The sequence below is a fragment of the Colius striatus genome, chromosome 2 (assembly GCF_028858725.1).
Source record: "Colius striatus isolate bColStr4 chromosome 2, bColStr4.1.hap1, whole genome shotgun sequence".
NCBI lineage: Eukaryota > Metazoa > Chordata > Aves > Coliiformes > Coliidae > Colius > Colius striatus.
In genome coordinates, this window is record NC_084760.1 from 100030142 (window position 1) to 100050116 (window position 19975).

The following is a 19975-nucleotide window of genomic DNA, read 5'->3' on the forward strand; positions in this document are numbered from 1 at the left end:
AGGACTGAGTAACCTGGATGCTGATGTGCCAACGTATTTAATGATCATAACTCCTAATCTGTGTGGACTGTTAGTTGCCATGACTTTGCAATGTGTTCCAATGCTGAAGTGATGCTGACTGCTACAATGTGTCTGAGGTTTATGCAAGACTAATTGGTGATATATAAATGGTTTTGTTTGGAACATTCTTGTTTTCAACCTGGAACAACTGGTATGTGTCACATTTTTTATGTTGCCTTTTAATAAGCTCTCTGGCCAATTATAACCTTCATCAATTATTTCATACGTTGAGGTTAATTACATAGTGCAAAGCGCTAAGATGATGCTATAACGTCACAAGTGGCTGAGTCCCCACAACTTAGTGAATTGTCGTTCTCACGTGAGCTGTGGCAAATCATTGTGCCTACTCATAGTTGGGATATTTCATTTCCTTTTGTTTCAAGAAATTGACTGCCTGAATTGATTAGAGATTTTTTTAAATCCTAGTGCATATATTGGTGCCTGAAAACTTTTCTAAGGCTGGCCTAGTACCTCCAATATTGTACCTGTTACTAGGGAAGAGTTTAAATTTTGCATTTGTTGAAATGCCAGTGTAAGAATATGGCACTCCACAACATTGCTTGGATTTCTTTTTTTTTTTTTTTTTTACAGTAGCCAGAAGGATAGATTTTGTTTGTGTTTTTTTATCTTGGTCTAGATTTTTTTTAATAATTCCTGCGGATTAGAACTATCGGTCATTATAAATCTTTTTATACTAAAACTCTCTAGTTTAGAAATTCAGATGGTATTCTTGTTGTCTTTCACACAGAGCTATTTATAATTTTGTAGTTACAGATTGTGTTCCTTTCCACTCACTAAGGTTATAATTGTTCTTTTTCTAACAGCCTCCTTGTTACAAGCAAAATGTTTCACTTATGGTAGTGGTACTGATAAGTTCAGCCTTCTCTTTTCTGTTTATCGTGTTATTGTAACCTGTCATTTTTCAAAGGCTCTAAACTCCTGAATTATCTGCGCATTGTTATTCTGTAACACTCAACACACAGTTACTGAGAGCTTGATTATGATTACAAACAAATCAGCTGAGATATCCTAAAAGCAAAAAGGCTTAATTTGTAAAATTTATTCTGTCGTTCTTTCTTCTTTAGTATTGCCCAGATTAATTTGAATATTTTCTCAGTTCCTCAGTTTTTGATCTCCAGGGTAAAATAAATAAAACACATTTCTAATACAAATGTACATATCTTGTAGTTACAGTAGGGTTTCTTCAGAGGGATTGAAATTATTCCCCTGATGTAAATATGTTTCACACTGGATCACTACACCCTCCCATGTGGTAACCTATCATCTCAAGCTGTAATGATCCCCTGCTCTTGTTGACGTTAGCAAACTTTTCCTCTGGGGTATTTTCTTTTGTTTCCTTTGTCAGCTGGTCTAAAGAGAAGAAAACTGCCCGGTCTTGATTTTTCTGCAGATGTTAAGGATTTTACTGCAAAGTTCAGTAACATGACATTTGTTCTCAATATAGTGAGAAACACAGAAACAAGACTGTAAAGCTTCTTGCTCTACTTTACATTCTCTATAGCAGATAAACAGTAGAATCTGAAAACTTTAAACAGCTTTATGAGAGTGTGGTAGCTTACAATTTTCTTACGTGGTGTAGTGGTTTAGCCCTGACTGACTGACAGATCTCCACTAATATACTAAACAGCGATGTTTGGCCTGGCCAATAGATGCTTAAGTAATATGAAGTGTTTTCTGCCTTAACAGCTGTAAAAGAGAATGAACAATTTCATGTATACATACTTACTCTGTTCTGCAGATACTTTGTCACCCACCTCTCAGCAATTCTGAGTCTCTTAAAGAGATATTGGTGTTGACCGCTTGCCTCCCATCACTGCCATCTGGTTGCTGTCATGGGGGTTGTGGTCTTCAAAGTGGAACTGTCCACCTTTAATTCTCTTCCAGCTTTGTGGTTTTGATGATAATGAAAGGCAGTGATGGGAGGAAGAGGATCAAAGGCTTAAGGGTTTTTCTGGTGCTAATGTTTAGGAGTTGCTTTCAGGTGATCCTTACCAATTTTAGGGCATCCAGAATTACTGAAGTAGTTAAATTTGTATGTTGATATTTATTGTGGTTTTCAAAAACTTTGACCAGCCCTTTTTCTGTCTTATCCTTCACCCTCAATGTCCATCTGACTTAAATATTATTAAATGTTGGTATGGTAATTTAACTCTGACTGAGTGCCAAGTGCCCACCAAAAGTGTTCCATCACTCTCCCCCCTAATATGGACAGGGGAGAGTGAAATATCACAAAGGGCTCAAGAGTCGAGATAAGGACTGGGAGATCACTCAGCAATTATTGTCACAGACAAAACAGACTCAATTTGGGGAAAAATGGTTTTATACCAGAGTAGGGAAAATTAGGAGTAAAACTGAATCTTAGAACACCTTCCCCTTCCACCTCCTTCCCAGAACTCTCCCTTCTCACCTCCCAGCAGCACAAGGGATCGAGGGATGGGGGTTATGGTCAGTTCATTATAGATGGACTTTGCTACTGCTTCTTCTCAGGGGGAGGCCTCCTCTGACTTCCCACTGCTACAGTGTATGGTCCCTCCCACAAGACACAGTCCTCCATGAACTGCTCCAGCGTGGGTCCTTCCCATGGGCTACAGTTCCTCACAAACTGCTCCATCGTAGGGCCCCCCACAGGGGCAACTCCTCACACCCTGCCCCAACGTGGGTCATACACTGGCAGAACAGTCCTTCAGGTACCGGCTGCTTCAGCCTGAGTCCCTCACAGGATCACAAGTCCTGACAGCAAACCTGCTCTAGCATGGGCTCTTCTCTCTCCACGGACTGCCGGGTCCTGCCAGGAACTTGCTCCAGAGTGGGCTTCCCACAGAGTCACACATCCAGGCATCCATCTGCTCTGGCGTAGGGTCCTCCATGGGCTGTGAGTGGATCTCTGCTCTCTAGTGGCATCCATGGACTGTGCGGGCACAGCTGCCTCACCATGAGCTGCACCACAGGTCACAGGGGAGTCTTTCTTCCAGTGCTTGGGCACCTCCTCCCTCTCCTTCTCCATTGATCTGGGTGTCTGCGGAGATGTTGCTCTCATATTCTCACTCCCCGTTGCTGCTGCCATTTAGCAACTGTGCAGCAAATTCTTCCCCTTCTTAAATATGTTAATCACAGAGGTGTTACCTCAATCACTAATTGGCGAGGCCTGAGTCAGGTGCAAGGTCCATCTTAGAATTGACCGGCACAAGCCGTATCAGCTACAGGGGAAGCTTCTGGCAGCTCTTTGTTTAAAGAAGCCACTCTGAAGCCCCTTGGTACCAAAGCCTGGCCCAGAGAAAACAACTATACACAGACATGTTTTTCCTAAAGAAGTCCCACATGTTTCTAAAGAGAAAGAGTTTGTAAAACAGTAAACAAAAAGATAGGGATGAGAACAAAATAGAATTAAAAGGAAAAAGTATAGGAAAAACTTAAATATCTGATGCTCTTTTTCCCCAAAGTAAGTGTAAGGTTACATTTTTTTCCCAATAAGTGCAGGATTATTATCTTGTCTTACTGTCACTAAGCCATATGCAGTATTTCCTGCTTCAGAAGCTGGGAATTGGCTGAAATTTGCTTGTTTGGGTCAAGAAACCTTTGAAGCCTCGCTCCGTGCCAGGAATGGGAACTTCATAGCACTGAAGTTCCTACCTTGACCTGTAGGGCTGAGAGTGGAGGATAAACTGTATATAGATGTTGGGGAAGGAGTAGGAGTTTTCCTTAAAATCCTCCAGATAATTTTTCAGTCACATCCCAGAGACACAGCAGAGTCCAAAGAGTATGCATAGTAACATACATTTTCTAAATATCCAAATATCTTGAAATGGACAAGATCCAATGTGGCACTCTCAGCTTGTTGGAGCTTTGTAGGACTTACTTTTGAGTAGCATTCTCTTTTAATGGTCTCTTTGAGCTTTGGATCATTATACATAAGAATGCTGTGACATTTGAGCCAACAGCGATGTAGTTTTTTTCCTTCTCATTGAAAACACCTACTGAACACAACAAAAATGCAACCTTTGTGAAATATATTTGAAACACTCAAAAGTAAAAGAGCAATTCTATTCAGTAGTGAGAGAACAGCTTAGTAGACTTAATGCTGTTTCTGAAATACATCAATTGCGGTACACTTTAAGGATAATTTATATTTGGTAACTAGCAAGATTCTGGGACCAAAAAACAGGAGACAATCAAGTCTGATTTATCAAGAGAGATACTGAAATTGTGTTACTAGTGAATGAGGGACTTTCTCCACCAAATATGTTTTCAACATCCATAACCATTTTTGAAGAAAGGTGCCTACAACAGCTAGTGAAGTAAATGCAAAACAGAATTGAACATCAGGCAAGAAATGTGGTAGATGGAGGCAGAAATGTGGTAGATGGAGGCAAAAATGTGTAGCTGTAAAGTGGTAAATATGAAAAAACTTTTAAGTTTTTTATCTAATGGCTGTATTCCAGTAATAAACAATGGTGATTGCACCTCGTTGACTGCTAAGATGGATGAGCTAACCATTTAACACTTTCTTCATTCAACAGTTGTGTTGAGTAGGAAATGAAATCATAGGCTAATTACCATAAAACACAATTGTAGGCTCTCTTGGTGAAGTACATTCACTGCTGGAAATTATTAAGTTTCTTTCTGGTGGTCAAAGACCAGGTTCCAACATGATTTTTGCTGAGATGCATTCAACTTGGGAGACTTTTACAGAGTTTTATGAAACTTTTAGCTGATATAAGAGAGAAATAATTCCAGAAGTCCATAGGCACATCCATCATCCCTCTATTTAAACAGAAGTGACAAGTTAAGACTATGTTAATTCTAAAGCAATTTTCTTGATCATAGTTTTGTGGAAGTATTCTACTTAGGTTAGCCTGCAGTGTCACATCAAGTATATAGTTGAGATTTTTTTGTCCATGAATATGGAAAGTGTGAGCTACTATCAGTATGTACTATTAAGCAATTTCAGTAATGAGCAAAATCTGAATTTTCTGTTCTCACAAGGGCTAGTGATACTTTCAGAGGCTCCTATTGGAAATTTTCTGGCCAGAATAGATTGTCCTGCAGAATTGCTTCAAATGATTCATCAATTTTGTGAGGGCTAAGACAAAAAAAAAAAAAAAAAAAAAAGAAAAAAAAAGAGAACAGTGAGCTTACAAACACTTGAGGCATCTCTAATGAAGTCAAATGCACTGTCTTCTGGCTTCTATTTCATGTAATCTCTGTTTACTTATTTCCAAAGGAGCATATAAAAATGTTAGGACTCCTAGCAGACAATATGTTTCTCTGCTTACCATCTGCACTTTAGTCAGGACTTATTTTCTAGAAACCTAGTGTATCACCAGAGATCAGTACTAATGAATATTTTCTTTCAATGTCTAAATCTATGTCTAAATAAACTGTATGGTAATTTTCTATGAAGTAACCTTACAAGTGCTTCTGATTTGTGAAAGGAGTCCAGACAGTTGAATGTCAGGAAGGCTGTTTAGGTGCTATCAGTGAGATTGTGCGCTAAGAAGTAAGAACATATTTGAATATCGACTTTAGTGTTTCTGTTACATATGTGTAATATTTGCCACCTTGGGAAACTCACTGTTAACTAAGGTGTCTTTGGAACATCTTATGAATTCAGTGGAGGCATAAGCTGTCAGGTGCAAGGTGTCTAAAATAAACATGCAGAATGTCTCAAGCAAGGATACAAATTGCAATTAAAACAGACTGACCAACTCATCGGATGGATGCCATTCTACCACAGAAATAATTAAACCTGGTAAACTTTATTTGGTGGTGGTGAGATTAATCTTTAACCAATCTACACTTAATGATGTGGAATTTCTGTAAACATGTGGGCGTATGACACTTCTCAAGGGAAAAAAAAAGGAATGAAGATATTTATGCTGGTCTAATTGCATTTCAAACAACTTGTGTCTTATTAGCTGAAGGAAAAGGAGCCTAAAGCAAATTTTGGAAAAAAAAATTATTAGGTCAATCTGACATCTGCTGTGTGGGAAAACATTCCTTGGGAAAATGTGACTGTACAGCTCTCTGGAATCTTATAAGCGGAATTAATCCTAAGCATTTGTTTACTGTCATCAACAACAGTGGTAGACCAGCAGTAGTGTTTAACTACAAAGAATGTCCTAAGACCAGGGAAAAAGTGCAATCTTGAAAGAGTTCCTGTGATAAAACTAACTAGATGTTAGAATTATTGCTTCTTTGAAAATGCATCAGGATACTGAGGTGTTGAAAGCTTCCTTTGCATTAGAGTTGTCTTTGTGACTACTCTGGAGTAGCATCCTGCAATTGTCAGATCATTTACCTTTGTTTTTGTTTTTGTCTTTTTAAAAAAAAAGACTAACTAAGCCCTAAAAGACCCCAAGCATGAATTACATTTTATATATAGTATTATTTTTAAGTGTGGCAAATACAGTCTGAATTTTACTAATAAACAAACAATGATCTATTTTAACATCCCTTCACGTACTCCCCAAAAAAGGGAACTACAAACCAAACTAAACCTGGCCTTGAGTGTATTATGCCAAATACAAAACCTGATTTCATTTACGCAGTGCCAAATTCCAAACCTTTTGTGGAGTTTTTTTCTGTCCTCCTTTTTTATAGAATAATAGAATTATAGAATGGTAGTGTTGAAAGGGACCTTTAGAGATCATCTGGTCCAACCTCCCTGCAGAAGCAGGTTCACCTAGATCAGGTCGCGTAAGAACATGTCCAGGGCAGGTCTTGAAGACATCCAAGGAAGGAGACTCCACAACCCCTCTGGGCAGCCTGTTCCACTGCTCCATCACCCTCACAGTAAACTAGTTTTTTCTTATATTTAAATGGAACTTTTTGTGTTCCAGCTTCATCCCATTACCCCTTGTCCTGTTGCTAGATACAATTTTTGCTTTGTTTCTTTCTTGCTTGCTTGTCTTGGTTTAGAATGGAAGCTTTCCTGGATTAATGGTTTCTTTAATTACCACACCAGTTATTGCGCGTATCTGTAGTATGCTGTGCCATTGTTAATTAGAATTATGCAGGTAGCAAAGGTAAGATGTTAAAATCTTTTAAATTACAATTTTTTTCTTAAACCCTGAATCTTACCATAGAACTCTTCTTATTCTTCCATGCCTCCTCCTGATGTCACTAACCTCTGAAGAGAGCTTTTTAACTAGTAATGTTTGCAAATTTGTCAAGATAAACTCAAATATAACTTCATTCTCGGGGTCTGGAATAGTTATCTGGTTTTGAAAGTTTAGAAAGTGAACCATTTCTTGAGCATTTATTACTCTCAACCAGCACACTGTGTGGTAGAAGAATATTATTGCTAGTGCAAGGATTTTGGTCTGTAGACTTGGTGTACAGAAGTGGGGAAGCTCCTGAAATTTAGTTCTGTTCCCCACAGTTTCCTGTTTTTCCAGTTGTAATATCAGTGTATGTTTATGCACAAATTATCAAGACATTAACAAGAGGGGGTTTATAGCATCATCTAAACCCAGGCATTCTGGTAGATTGCTGATGCATGCCTAGTGTTCCTGGAGGACAAAATTACTTCTTGCACAGGTAGTGTGCTCCCATTGCACTGCTGCTGACTACCCACCTCACCGTGCCTCAGGCCACAATGAAAATCGTGATGTTAAAAATACAGCTTGGGACAGCCTAGATTGAGCAATTCAGCAAAGTTAATGTACGTGTATATAGTGATTTCTTTTCAAGAGTTTGTTATATTGTTTTTGAAACTGTTAAGAACAATGTTGGCATGTTAAGAGCACGACATTTCTTGTAGTACTCTGTGTTAATAGTTTTGTCACAAAAAATTAATCTGATATTCTGTGGACAGCAATGTGGCCAACAAATGGGATTGAGAAACATATTCATGTGTCATTTTTGATTGCATTTGATGTCTAAGGAAAAAGTGAACTCCAACTGAAAAGTTTTTAGTAGTTGGAGCATTTGTATGACCTCTTTCACAAACACTTGCTTTCTCTCAAGGTGTTTCTGTCCCCCAGTGCAGACACTAATAAGACACTTTCTCCTCTGTCTCTTTTCCCACACAATATGCCATAATAAAGGGAGACTTTTATATTCAAGGATAGATTTTTTCTGTAAGATTTAACTCTATAGCAAGCTGTTATTTACTGATGTACTTAATGTCCCTGGATTTATTTAATGGTTAATCTGTTTCTTTAACAGCTTCATATTTTTCAAGGATGGAACTTGATTTACTCAAGAGATCTGTGTGTTCATACCTTTTAAACAAATAGAATTAATGTCTTCTAAACAAACAGGAGTATGCAAATTGAGGATATTTTTCAACTCCCCTGAGTTACTTTTATAAATTAACTAATTCTGTATTTCAGGTGTTTCAACTGTTTCTAACAATTGTTCCATAAAACTTACCTGTTTTATCTTTTTTTAATATTGTAGGTGTTATCTTTTTCTTCCTGATCTGTTAGCATATTTATTTTAATTTTTTCACAGAAAGGAATAAAAAGTTCTTTGATGTAATGACTATCTGACCCTTTTCATGTCTTGTACCCAGCAAAATGAATCTTGACCTGGATGTAGGCATCATATATTACTTATATACAACCTCTGAATAAAAGAATGATTTCTTTATTATAAATAAAGGAATTAACAGTGAATCACAAGGAAGGAGTAACATCTGTATTATCATGGTATACAAATTAAAGTACAGTTTTTTATACATGTATAGGAAATTTCATACTGGCTTGATGTCATTTGTCAAATCTTACTCAGATTATGAAATTACATTGTAAAGGATGTCCAAGAGCAGGCATCCATTAATTGCTCTTTTTGATATTACTGCACTGATTTTATTTTTTTTTTTATGATGCCCCAAATAGAGATATATGGACTTTTATACTGTGCAGTAAACTTTAGATTTGGTACATTAATATGTCCTCTCTATCTTATCATTGAACATTGCAGTGTCAATTATGTCTGGCCATGATGTGAAAGCCACAGGACTGTGATTTATACTACTTATATTACAATAAATTTATTTTGTTCCAGTAGAGGGAGATCACTAGTGTGATTTACCCATACTTTTCAGCATATACACACATGATAAGAGGATGCAGGGTTGAAGGTAATTTGAAATATGAGATTTTGGGGAGAGGGAGTATGAAGTTATTCTGAGTGCTATAAGTACTGGATAACTAAGAGATAAAACAGCTGATAATGTTCGTACTGATAAAGCTGACTGCTTTACATGGGGGAAAATGTTTCTAACTTTACATATAAGTAATAGACTCTTAATTAGTTGATGGCACTCTGGAGAGAGAGAATGGTATTGCAAAACCTAAGTGTTTTAAAATATTAGCCTAATGTTTAGTAATCATGAAGAGAGAGGTAAAATGTTAGGAATTACTCCTTTCAAACAGAGAGCAGCCCCCTATATCATCCCTGTGTCATTCTGTAAGTCTCTGTTGTGTTTTCCAGAAGTACAGTATTGGCTGTAGTTCTGGATTTGTTATTCCAGAAGTTTGCAGTGAGACAGAGAAGGCAGGAGTGGTGAGAGCAACCAGCAGTGCTGAGTAGCTTGCTTGAGACCAGCAGCAGACCAGACCAGACTTCTCAAGTCAAGATAGTTTTTCATTGGATGTGAAGCAGAGAAGGGCTTGAGAGGTTTATGGAATCATAGGCTCCATAGATAAAGTGATTAGAAGGCGTCATACGAAATTTATAATGTGCAGATTCAAGATAAAATAGACATAGCTTGTCTTGTAATATATACTTAAATTGTGGAGTACAGAAAATGTTTTGAATGCTGAAGGATGATGCCTCAGGTTTAAAACCATACCAAACAAAATCTAGCAACTCTCCTACTTGCTGAATGTGAGGAAGAAAACACCATCATAGTCTTTTAAACACAAAAATGTCACCACTGATTCAAGAAATGTTTGAGTCTTTAGTTACTGAAAACTGAGAGTATGCTCCATAGAAAGCATTATTATTTCATCACTCGTTTTTCTGTCATTCACATCTTCTATTGCTTACTGTCAGAAATAAGGGGGTCAGGGAGATGGATTTTGAGTCTACCTTCAGTTGTTCTTGTATCTAAATTAGTCCAGTCGAGGAAGATTCTGTGATAGCTCAACATTGCTGAATATGTGTTTTACATTGCATTGCAAACCAACCTTAAACAGCTCAACTAAGTTTATCTGTGTGTTCTCCAGGTGTAAATTATTGGTATATTGTTTAATTGGGGGCAAGAGAAGGCTAATATTCACTCATAGTTGTGAGATATATTATTTTACTTGGAATTGGATCTTGAGTCTGTTTTTGAGATTTTTTTTTTTCTAGCTTTATTGCTTAAAGGTTAATCTTAAATGTCCAGGTATGAAGAACCTTTGTTGGTGATAACACTGAAATACTTCTAAATACGCCCTTTTTAAGGGGCACCTTGAGATCCCTCCTTCACCTAGGGATGATTTTTGAGAAAATGTAGTGTGCCTACTGTTAAGCAGCCTAGGTATTACTCTATCTGACAGAGATCTCTGAAAAACCTGCTCAATAGAGATAGATTAAAATATGTGTGACTTTGTGCCACAAATATAAACATACAACATTTCTCTGTGAGATTAAATCTGTTTGGTGACCTAAAATTTCCAAAGCATAGTAATTTGATTCCTACTATCAAATAAAAGGTTGCAAATTGTTCCCTTCATGTTTTCAGAAACAGCTAATCAACTTGAGGTTTGCCAGGGTGTGTTTAAGCTGCTTTTGATGTGATTGAGCTGGAACTTGGAAACATTTCCTGTGGCAGATATGTTCTTGCTTTCCTTTTGTTTACAGAAATACCACTTAATGTTTTAGTTAGTGCTCTGGTATTGTACCTATGTTTGTTTTTACATATTTAAATTACAAAAAATACTGAGAGTGTGCTTGCATTTGGATGGATGACTTATGTGTATACACTCACATTTAAGGTTATTATAAATATTTATGTATGTATACAATCTTGTAAGCTATGTACTTTTAACATGTTATGCCAGATCACATCAGTGATATTCTTGTAGTCTCATATTCTTTTTTTCCTATGTTGAAGGAAGGTAATGGGAATAGCAGCTTTGATCTTCGGAACAGAAAGTTGAAATCTGTTGCTCGCATATGTATTATGTTGGCATATATTTGGTAGCAAAGGACCTTAACTTCTAAGACTGCAATGCAAGCAGTGGTCATACTGAATTGGAATATAAATGTGAGAGAATGGTATAGGACTTGAATTCTTGAATACTTTGTTCTAATTTTAATTAATTTTTAGGTTCAGAGGTTTAAAAGATCACAAATGCACACCAGTCTCAGGATATTTAAGTTACTTTATTGAACCATGTTAGAAGTTTTGTAAACACTGCAAAAAGATTTTTTTTGTGTGTGTATGTGGTATGTTGTTCTTTATTTGGTTTAGACAATTCCCTGAGTTCCTAATTGTTTGTTTTGTTTCCTCTTAGATGAATCGACTCCTAAAGAAGTCAGCAGGGTAAGTGCTACTCTGTCTCCTCTGAAAAAAAATCTACTCTCTGAGGCTCACTGCACACCTGGGATGCTTTTTGTGCAGTGTCTGGTCAAGACTGACTGTATTCCCTGCACGTAGTAGATCTTCAGAGGGGGAAAAAAAAAGATGCACTATCTGACTTTAGTATAGTTAACAACAAAATAAATATTGGCTGCAATTAAAAAAAATAATAAATTCAGAATTCTCACAGTGCTATTTTCATGATCCAGTTTTAAAAGGTACTTCACGGAAACACGGAAAATCATGGAACTTTGAGTTTAGGCATAACAGCAGTTTTTAATCAGTGTTACTACCTTGAGAGATGGCAAGCATAAGAGGAAACAAGGGGAGGAATATGCCCTACTTAATAACTCCCTTTGAGATATGCTGTGGTACATATGAGCTAAATTCTTTTATTTGAAAAATTTTGCAGTATTCTGTGTGAAATGTAATGTAAAATCTTAAAAAACCTCTTCACTAATAAAGTCCCAACTCCAGCCTTACATCTGATGGACACTGAGTCCTATAGAATGTCGGTCCATGGTTGAGATGTAGTGAGGGGGTCTATTAAAAGCTAGTGCTTTTGCTGGGAATGACAAAAGATCAGTATAGGAAAGTCTGTTGCCCTCAGATGCGTCCAGTTAGCCTGAAGCACCCAAGTGTCTCATGTAAGATAAAGGGGCCACTTAGAGCTTTCTGAGATGGGATCATAATCCTATTTTGCTCTTCTTCTTGAATGTCTTGCATAAACTGTTTCACATTCCCAGGAGAAACACAAAAGTGACAGACAAATTAAAAATAAGACTGGTTGAAAGACTGCAAAAGCTGTCTGTGTGGTCTTGCTCTCTTAGAAGTTTTTTGGAAAGTGCGAGGATATGGTGGAGTGAAAACAGGCTGGTAGTGGAAACCTCAGTTTGGTAACCTTGAGAGCAGAAGGCTGGCATAAGGACAAACTGAAGACTACTTATTATGAGACTATGAAGAAGAGATTAAATAATGTCTAAAAGGAGTTTATTCAAGTATTAGTTCTTAATGATGTGTTATGGGTGTACAAAGTTGTTGAAAATTTAGGTGAAAATTAATACATTTTATTAATTTATAACACGTTTTTGTTCACTCCTTAGTATTCAACAATTACAGCAGTTGAGTAAATACCTATCAGTTTAACCAAAGATTCTTGTTATTAGCACACCTTTGCTTTGATTTCTAAATAAAGATCTGACTGGAAATCTCAGAGGCCGTAATTATTTCTGTGGGAGAAAGTTCCCTTTAATTGTCTTTAATTTGCTAAACAGATGCACAGTTCACATAAAACCCTGTAAAATGGAGTTACAAAATATTTAGATTACCACATTTGAGCTATTTAAGGAATCTCTGAAACTCCAAAATCCCCCAAGTCTGCCCTGCCAGTTGTCCCCTATGTCTCTCACACATGCTGGTCCCAGACATCTAACCCCTTAAAGTCATATATAGTGACTCAGTTTTCCTGAAGATGGATGGGCTGTCGATTCAAGTCCTAGAGTCAGTGGGGTGCAGGTGATACTTCGCATGTTCTTAAGTAATCATATTCTCTCTTGGGTTTTTTTAGCTATCAGTCATTGTGCACTCCTGTGTACCATGTTACACCACTATATGTTTTTTTTCATTAAAGTACAATACTTGAGGGTACTCAGTAATGAACAACACTACAAATGACCATGTCTATTAGTTTATAGTGTTTTTGAATATTGCCATATATAATAATGTTGACCATTATAATATATCCTCTCTTTTCAGCAGCAGCTCAAACAGATGCCAGTTTAATTAAAATCTGAACATAAATTAGAATGTAAATTGGGAAAGTTCTGTATGTGAGTAATGTTTTTCAGACAAAAAGACATGTTCATGCTGACTGAAGAATTACGAGTTTTGAAGTCACTAAGTATTAGATTTTTAATTTCTGAAAATGTCTGCAAGAAGCAGCTTATATAGGGAGGCAAAAATAAAGGTTAGTGAAAGGAAATTTATTGCAGAATGAAATCACCAACTGGTTTAAAATATTATATTAGTTAGGAACCAAGGTAGAAATATGCTGAAAAAATGTTTTTCTTTACTGGATTATTTTTTTCTCCCATCATTTAATGTTAGGCAGACTGAAGACTTCAAAACATTCATAGTCATATGCTGTGAAATCAGTTGCTTCAATAGTCTCCTGTTATGCTTACACAGGACAGCAGAATTAAGTTGGGGAAAGATAATTTTGTTACATTTATTTAACCTCTTTCTCTCCCAAAAAAGCCTCAATTTTTTTTTCCTTTATAAACATTACAGGATTGTTCTAACGGCTCTAAATACTGAACTTTTTATTGATTTGCCTGTTTTTCTGTCAGCAAAATGCAGTGGGATAGATAGTCCCCAGATTTTTTAAAAAAACTTTTACTTCATGAATTATTGGAAGGAATTTTTACTGTTTTCAGGGGTTTGAATTGCAGTTTCACACTTTGAAAATTGAGGAAGCTATGAAAAATACTGTTGTATAGGACCTGCATTTTTATTCTTTTGCCATTTTTTAGCAGCTTAGTAAAAAAATGAGTAGCTATCAACCGTATATCGTAAGTTTTTGAAACAAGAAGAGAATAGGAGAAACCTCCCACATATTTCAAATTTTGAGATTTGTAGAAAAGAAGCTTTTACAAATATATATTATTTTTAAGTGCAACCTCCTAATGGCAATTTCAGCAATATTTTGATGTTCAGAAGATCTATGTAAAGATACTGTAGGTTTTCATGACATAATAGCTGATGGGTGTGGGGAAAAGAAAAAAAAAATCATGACTCCTGTAGACTGTTTTTGGCATAAGAACAACTCTGGTTACAAAATATCTCATGAGCATCTGTGAGCAGGCAGTGAACCTGTGAACTCTTTTCTGCGTGCTAGATTTCAGTATTTATGAAATATATGTAACTGGGGACAGAATCTCCTTTTCACATGATATAGTATTGGGAACATCCTTGGAAATGTTGAGTTTCTTCTGATTACTTATTGTACAGATGTGTGTTTGCTGATCCCATCCATCCGAGCTAAAGAAGTGTTTTTTTGGGCAGAGGGATTTCAGAAAGAAAACCTGCTATTGAACTATTTTGATGGAGGAAATTTAAGCTTTTATAGTATGTTTTTGCTGTTTATCCACAAAAAAAATTAAATCAGAGGAGTGCATAAGTATTCATGTATATCTAGAATAAAGATGTAGTACTTTGACAGTATCAGTGAAAACAGTGTACATTGGAGACATGTTATTCTTTTCAGTTGGCAAAAATAACCCCATTTCTACGTGAACTATAGCCAGGGTTTTGTTCTACGTGCTGCTAAGGTTCCCATGATCACTGTGTGCTCTTTTGTACTTTAGATGCTGAAGTTTAAACAAAATACTTAATGTTCCTGATATGATCACGGTGAAATTAGCTGTTGTTCATTTTGCTTAATGACTTTCCATGCCATGTTTACTTGAACAATACTTCCAGTGAAGCTGCCCTTTGGCAAGTAACTTTGCTTTGTAAACTCCAGTGATGCCAACAGCAATTCACTTTGCAGAAGTTTACCATATAAACACCAGAAAATTATTACCTAGCAAGTGACTAGCTCATTTACAGTACTTTATTCTTGGAAACAGGAATAATACTTTAATCCTCTCCTTTCCCCTTTTTGGACTTGGAGCTTTTGGCAGCTTCCTTGGCACCAGCTAGTACCCAGCACAGTATGTCACTGACAGTTACAGAATTAGCAAGTGTGTTTTCAGTAAATAGTTGCAGTAATTGCATGTATCTTCTTGGTGAAACTGATAATAAAAGTTTGGGCTTTTTATGACACATTGGCAAAGCAAGCTCATTCTTTATAGTGTTTACTTATTAAAGATGGGATTTAAATGCTTTCACACAGTCCCAGAACTGAACTTTGCAGCAAATTAATCAAAAAGTTAGAGGACCAGCACAATCATATATATTTAGCCTTTAGAAGTGATGCAAATAGCATTGCACCCATTGTCACGAGAACAAGATGCTTGTATGAGCTGATTTCTTTATAAAGAAAATCTTGTGGATACTGTGGTAGTGATAAGCAACAGGGATAGGAAAATGAGGAAGTTTATTTTTAATTTTGTACATGATGTCTTCAGAGTGCTTGCAAATCAAGTATTAGGAGAGAATGTGATTTTATAAAAAGCTTTTTAAAAAGAGGAACAATATTGAGCCTTGTAAAGTTAAAATGATGCTCATTATGCTGTTTTATTATATAATCTGGAGAGGTGATATAATTGAGATGTTCATGCAGTTTTATGAGCCTTACAGTTAATAACAGCATATATGGTTACTTCTATGTAATAATAATAGGGTTTTTTTTTTTGGTAAGCCAAGACACTGCTTGTTATAATGTGTTTTTTTTCTATTACTAGTGAAGCAATTTATTTCAGTGTTACAAATTGATAATATGGAAAGAATCTAATGGAAAGATTAGGATTGAATGCTAGTAAATGGGGGCTATTTGGCAATAAGCTTCTCCTAGGGAAGGTGTTCACCATCTCTGAGGCTTGGAAAACAGCTAGGTAAACAGGCTGTGCCTTCAGAATTTGTGAACCCTTTCTGTGCAGAGTGAGAGCTGGTTTGCATCTTTTGACATAACAGAGCCTGTCCTGCCAAACGTCACCTCATATTTTCCCTTCTTTGCTTTTGTCATGAATAGTGTTTGGTGTGTGAACAAACAATTCATAAATACCTGTGTGTGGTGCCGCAACGCTAAACTTTATTTACCTAGCAAGTTCTAACTCATGTCCTCTCCGGTCAAAACAAGAAGAATAGACGTCAGACAAATGCGTATAGAAGCAGTTTTCTCTGAGGCTATGAACAAGCATTAAAATTAATCACCTCAGCTAAGTCTGCTCTTTATAGCTTCTTGCCTTGTCCAAGTTTAAACAAAACTGGTTACTCCAGCCAACCCTGGTTACCTCTTCTGATTTTTTAGAGCAGAGATTTTTCTGAGCTTCCTCTCCAAGTTCATTGCTTCTCTGAAATCCAGCTCTGCACTTTAGACTTGCTTACCACATTCTCTCTACTTTTATTTTTCTGTCTGAGGATTTGACATCCTCCATCTCAGCATTTCACCTTGAAGCAAGAAAGCGGTTTTGTTTTCTTTCTAGTATTTGGTGTTTTGTGTTTGTTGTTGTTGTTTTTTTGGGTTTTTTTTGTGGTTTTTTGGGAGGAGGGGGCATGGGGGTGGTAGTTATTTGAGTTGTGTTTTTTTTTTTAAATGAAGTCCAGATCTGTATTTTTGTTTTTTCCCATGTGCAGTTTAGATGTGTTTTCATTGTTATCAGGACATAGTTACGTCTTAGTTATCAGTGTCCAAAAATTAGAAGCACCAGTCTTTATGCAAGATGTGAACTAGCCATCAGTACAGCTAAACAGTGCAAAATATCTCAACCAGTAAAAGTAACAGGCCTACAGAAGGTGGCAGTATGCATAAACATACGCATAAAACATGTACAAAACCTAGTTTACATACACATAAAAATGACATGAATAAAGATTTGTATCCTTTTCTCAATGTTATTATTGATTTAATTATATAGTCTGGAGAAGAGGAGACCGAGAGAGGATCTCATTAATATTTACAAATATCTAAATGGTGGATGTCAGGGGGTTGGGGCATCACTTTTTTCTACGGTATCTAGTAACAGGACAAGGAGTAATGAGATGAAACTGAAACACAAAAAGTTCCATTTAAATATAAGAAAAAACTATTTCACTGTGAGGGTGAGGGAGCCCTGGCACAGGCTGCCCAGAGGGGTTGTGGAGTCTCCTTCCTTGGAGGTCTTCAAAGACCTGCCTGGACACATTCCTGTGCAACCTGATCTAGGTTGACCTGCTTCTACATGGGGATTGGACTAGATGATCTCTAAAGGTCTGTTCCAACCCCTACCATTCTGTGATTCTATGATTAAATATTCTGTTTCTTTTGTGGTTTTATTTTGTTTCGTTTTTTTCTACAAATATTTCTTTCTTTATACCTATTGATTAGCTGGAATGCAGTAACATTGCTGTAACTAAAATACAATACTTTCTGGCATTTATGAGAAGTAGAGGACTATTGTGATACTTAAAGGTGTGACATTTTTTGTTTCTAAATTAGATGTCTGAATACAGCTTTACCATGAATACACATGGTAAAGTGTAGTGACAAATGGAATAAATATTCTAGGTACTTTTAAACAAGACATCTCTTACAAGGCTGACTTTGCCTACAAAGGACTGGATTTGGTCACCAATATGTTCCTTTCTAGTTCTGCATTCCTTTAGGACTGGAGAATAAGAGGGAATACTTAGTTTAAAAATCTGCTTATTACATGTGCAAGTAAAGCAATGGTCCCAAAATCCTAAAGAAAATACTGTGATTTTTTTTAAAAAGGTACAATAGCTGAGTATTGATGATCTTCACAGAAGATAAGCTGTGGGCACAACTGGAAATTATATAGAGCGAGTCTCTTAAGTAAGACTAGTAACTGTCGGTCTGTATTTTTTCATAATACTACCTGCAGTTTAATTTGTTTATTTATTTTTGTGACTGCAGTACTTGTTTTTGTATTAAAACCAATTAATATTAACTGGTTTTTTTTATATGCTGGGTATCAATGACATTACATAAATTACATATGTAAGACCAGTCTTTTTCTACTTCTGATGAGCATACTTACCATGAAATAGTTTAGATTGACATTTAAATAAAATGTGAAATAAATTTTCATACCATTAAGACTGCAAACAAATGCATATCTTTTTTAAATGTTGTGGGATGTTTTATTTTAGTTCATCTTTGAATTCATTGCCTGGTGCCTCTTTCCGAGACTATAGTTTCATAGGAAAGAAAACTTGCATTGATGGAAAGTTTATCAGATTTTGATTGGCTTGGATTTAGCAGCTGCTTATGTTCTATAGTATGCTTCATAGAGGAGAAAGTAGCTGTCAGTTTTAAAGAGAAGACTGAAGAAGTTTGTGTACAGATTGTTGCCACATTTCAGGTCTCATGGCTTAGGTGTTTTTGATGAAATCCAGTTCCTGCCTGAGGATGTTGTTTTATATTAAATACTACACAGAATCACTTGGATTCACTATCTTGATGCTGTCTTTGACAGATTAATTTAAATTATTTGATGAAGTACTGGCTGGTTAGCCAAAATATCTCTTTGTAAACAAAGAGAAAATAAGTGCTTTAAACTCCTGTGTCTGTATACAATCCCTTGGCCTGTGTACATCCTTTGTTCTTAGAGACTTAGCACCCTTCAAGAACTGAGGCTCCATACAAGAGCCTGTTTTTGTCCCTAGGGAACCTTAATTCCTTTGGTCCAGGAATGGCTTCTGACCTGAACAGTTTGGTTTATCTTTTTTTTTTTTTTCCTTTTCCTTCTTTTTTTTTAATGTCATTTTAATCTCACAAACCTTTTGGTCCTTAATTTTTTTAACTGGTTTTTTGTTGTTGATGGAGATGGTTTGGTTTGAGTTTCCTTTTTTGCCTGCTTATATGTCTCAGATTACACTCAGATTACACTCATTACTCAGAAACAGGTGAAGCCTGAGGTGGCCCCGGGGTTGCACCTTAAGAACTGATTGTGAAGAGCCATATTCTTTCACCACGGCATCCCTACATTTCATTTAGATAGGGGGTTGGACTAGATGAACTCTAAAGGTCCCTTCCAACCCTACCATTCTATGATTCTATGGGTAAGGAGCCATGAAAATTTTTAAGAAGATATTTGGTGCTTGCTAGAAGAATTGGTCCTTGTTTTTGGAAAAACACCTGGGTAAAACACCTATGCTGTCCTCCCTTGAGCTGATACAAAATGGGACTTCGCAGGCTCCTCCCAGGAAGCAGTAGTGCTCTGGCTTTCATAGCCCCATGTTCAGCTAGAGGCTGCCTGCATCAATTGACAAAGAGCTATGTTTTGTGGTTCTCTCTGACATCCTCTGAAACCAGTCTATGGTGCCTAAATTAGAGAAGAGAAATAAGCAACATCAAGAGAAATCTCTCTGGATGTGGCCACTTTCCTTCATGTTTTGTGACTTTCACAGTTGTTGTTTTTGGGTTTTTTTCCTCTCCTCATTCACTAACATTCTGCATCCCCAAAGCAGATTTGCCCATCCTTCTCCACATTACACAGAATTTGGACTGTTCATTTATTTTAACTCCTGGCCTGCAATGATGTCTTACACTATGAAATCTGTAAAAGGATATGTTTCTGTTGCAGAACCAGACAATTGTAGCTGTGGAGAGAAAGCTCTGTAGTGTTCTTCTCATTGCTATTCTGAAGACATTTGAAGAAGTTAGAGAAAACAGATCAACTTCTGGATTATGTTGACACTTACTGACCCTGT

At 36.6% G+C, this 19975-nt stretch overlaps 1 protein-coding gene across 1 annotated transcript in view; it reads left to right on the plus strand.

Annotated features, from left to right (window-relative positions):
• Nucleotides 1–19975, plus strand: part of PDE10A (phosphodiesterase 10A) — a 190008-nt gene that overhangs the window by 102945 nt on the left and 67088 nt on the right. The window contains exon 3 of the mRNA XM_061991606.1: nucleotides 11535–11563. Coding sequence (XP_061847590.1) covers nucleotides 11535–11563 — 29 coding nt within the window. The remainder of the gene's footprint in view (nucleotides 1–11534; nucleotides 11564–19975) is intronic.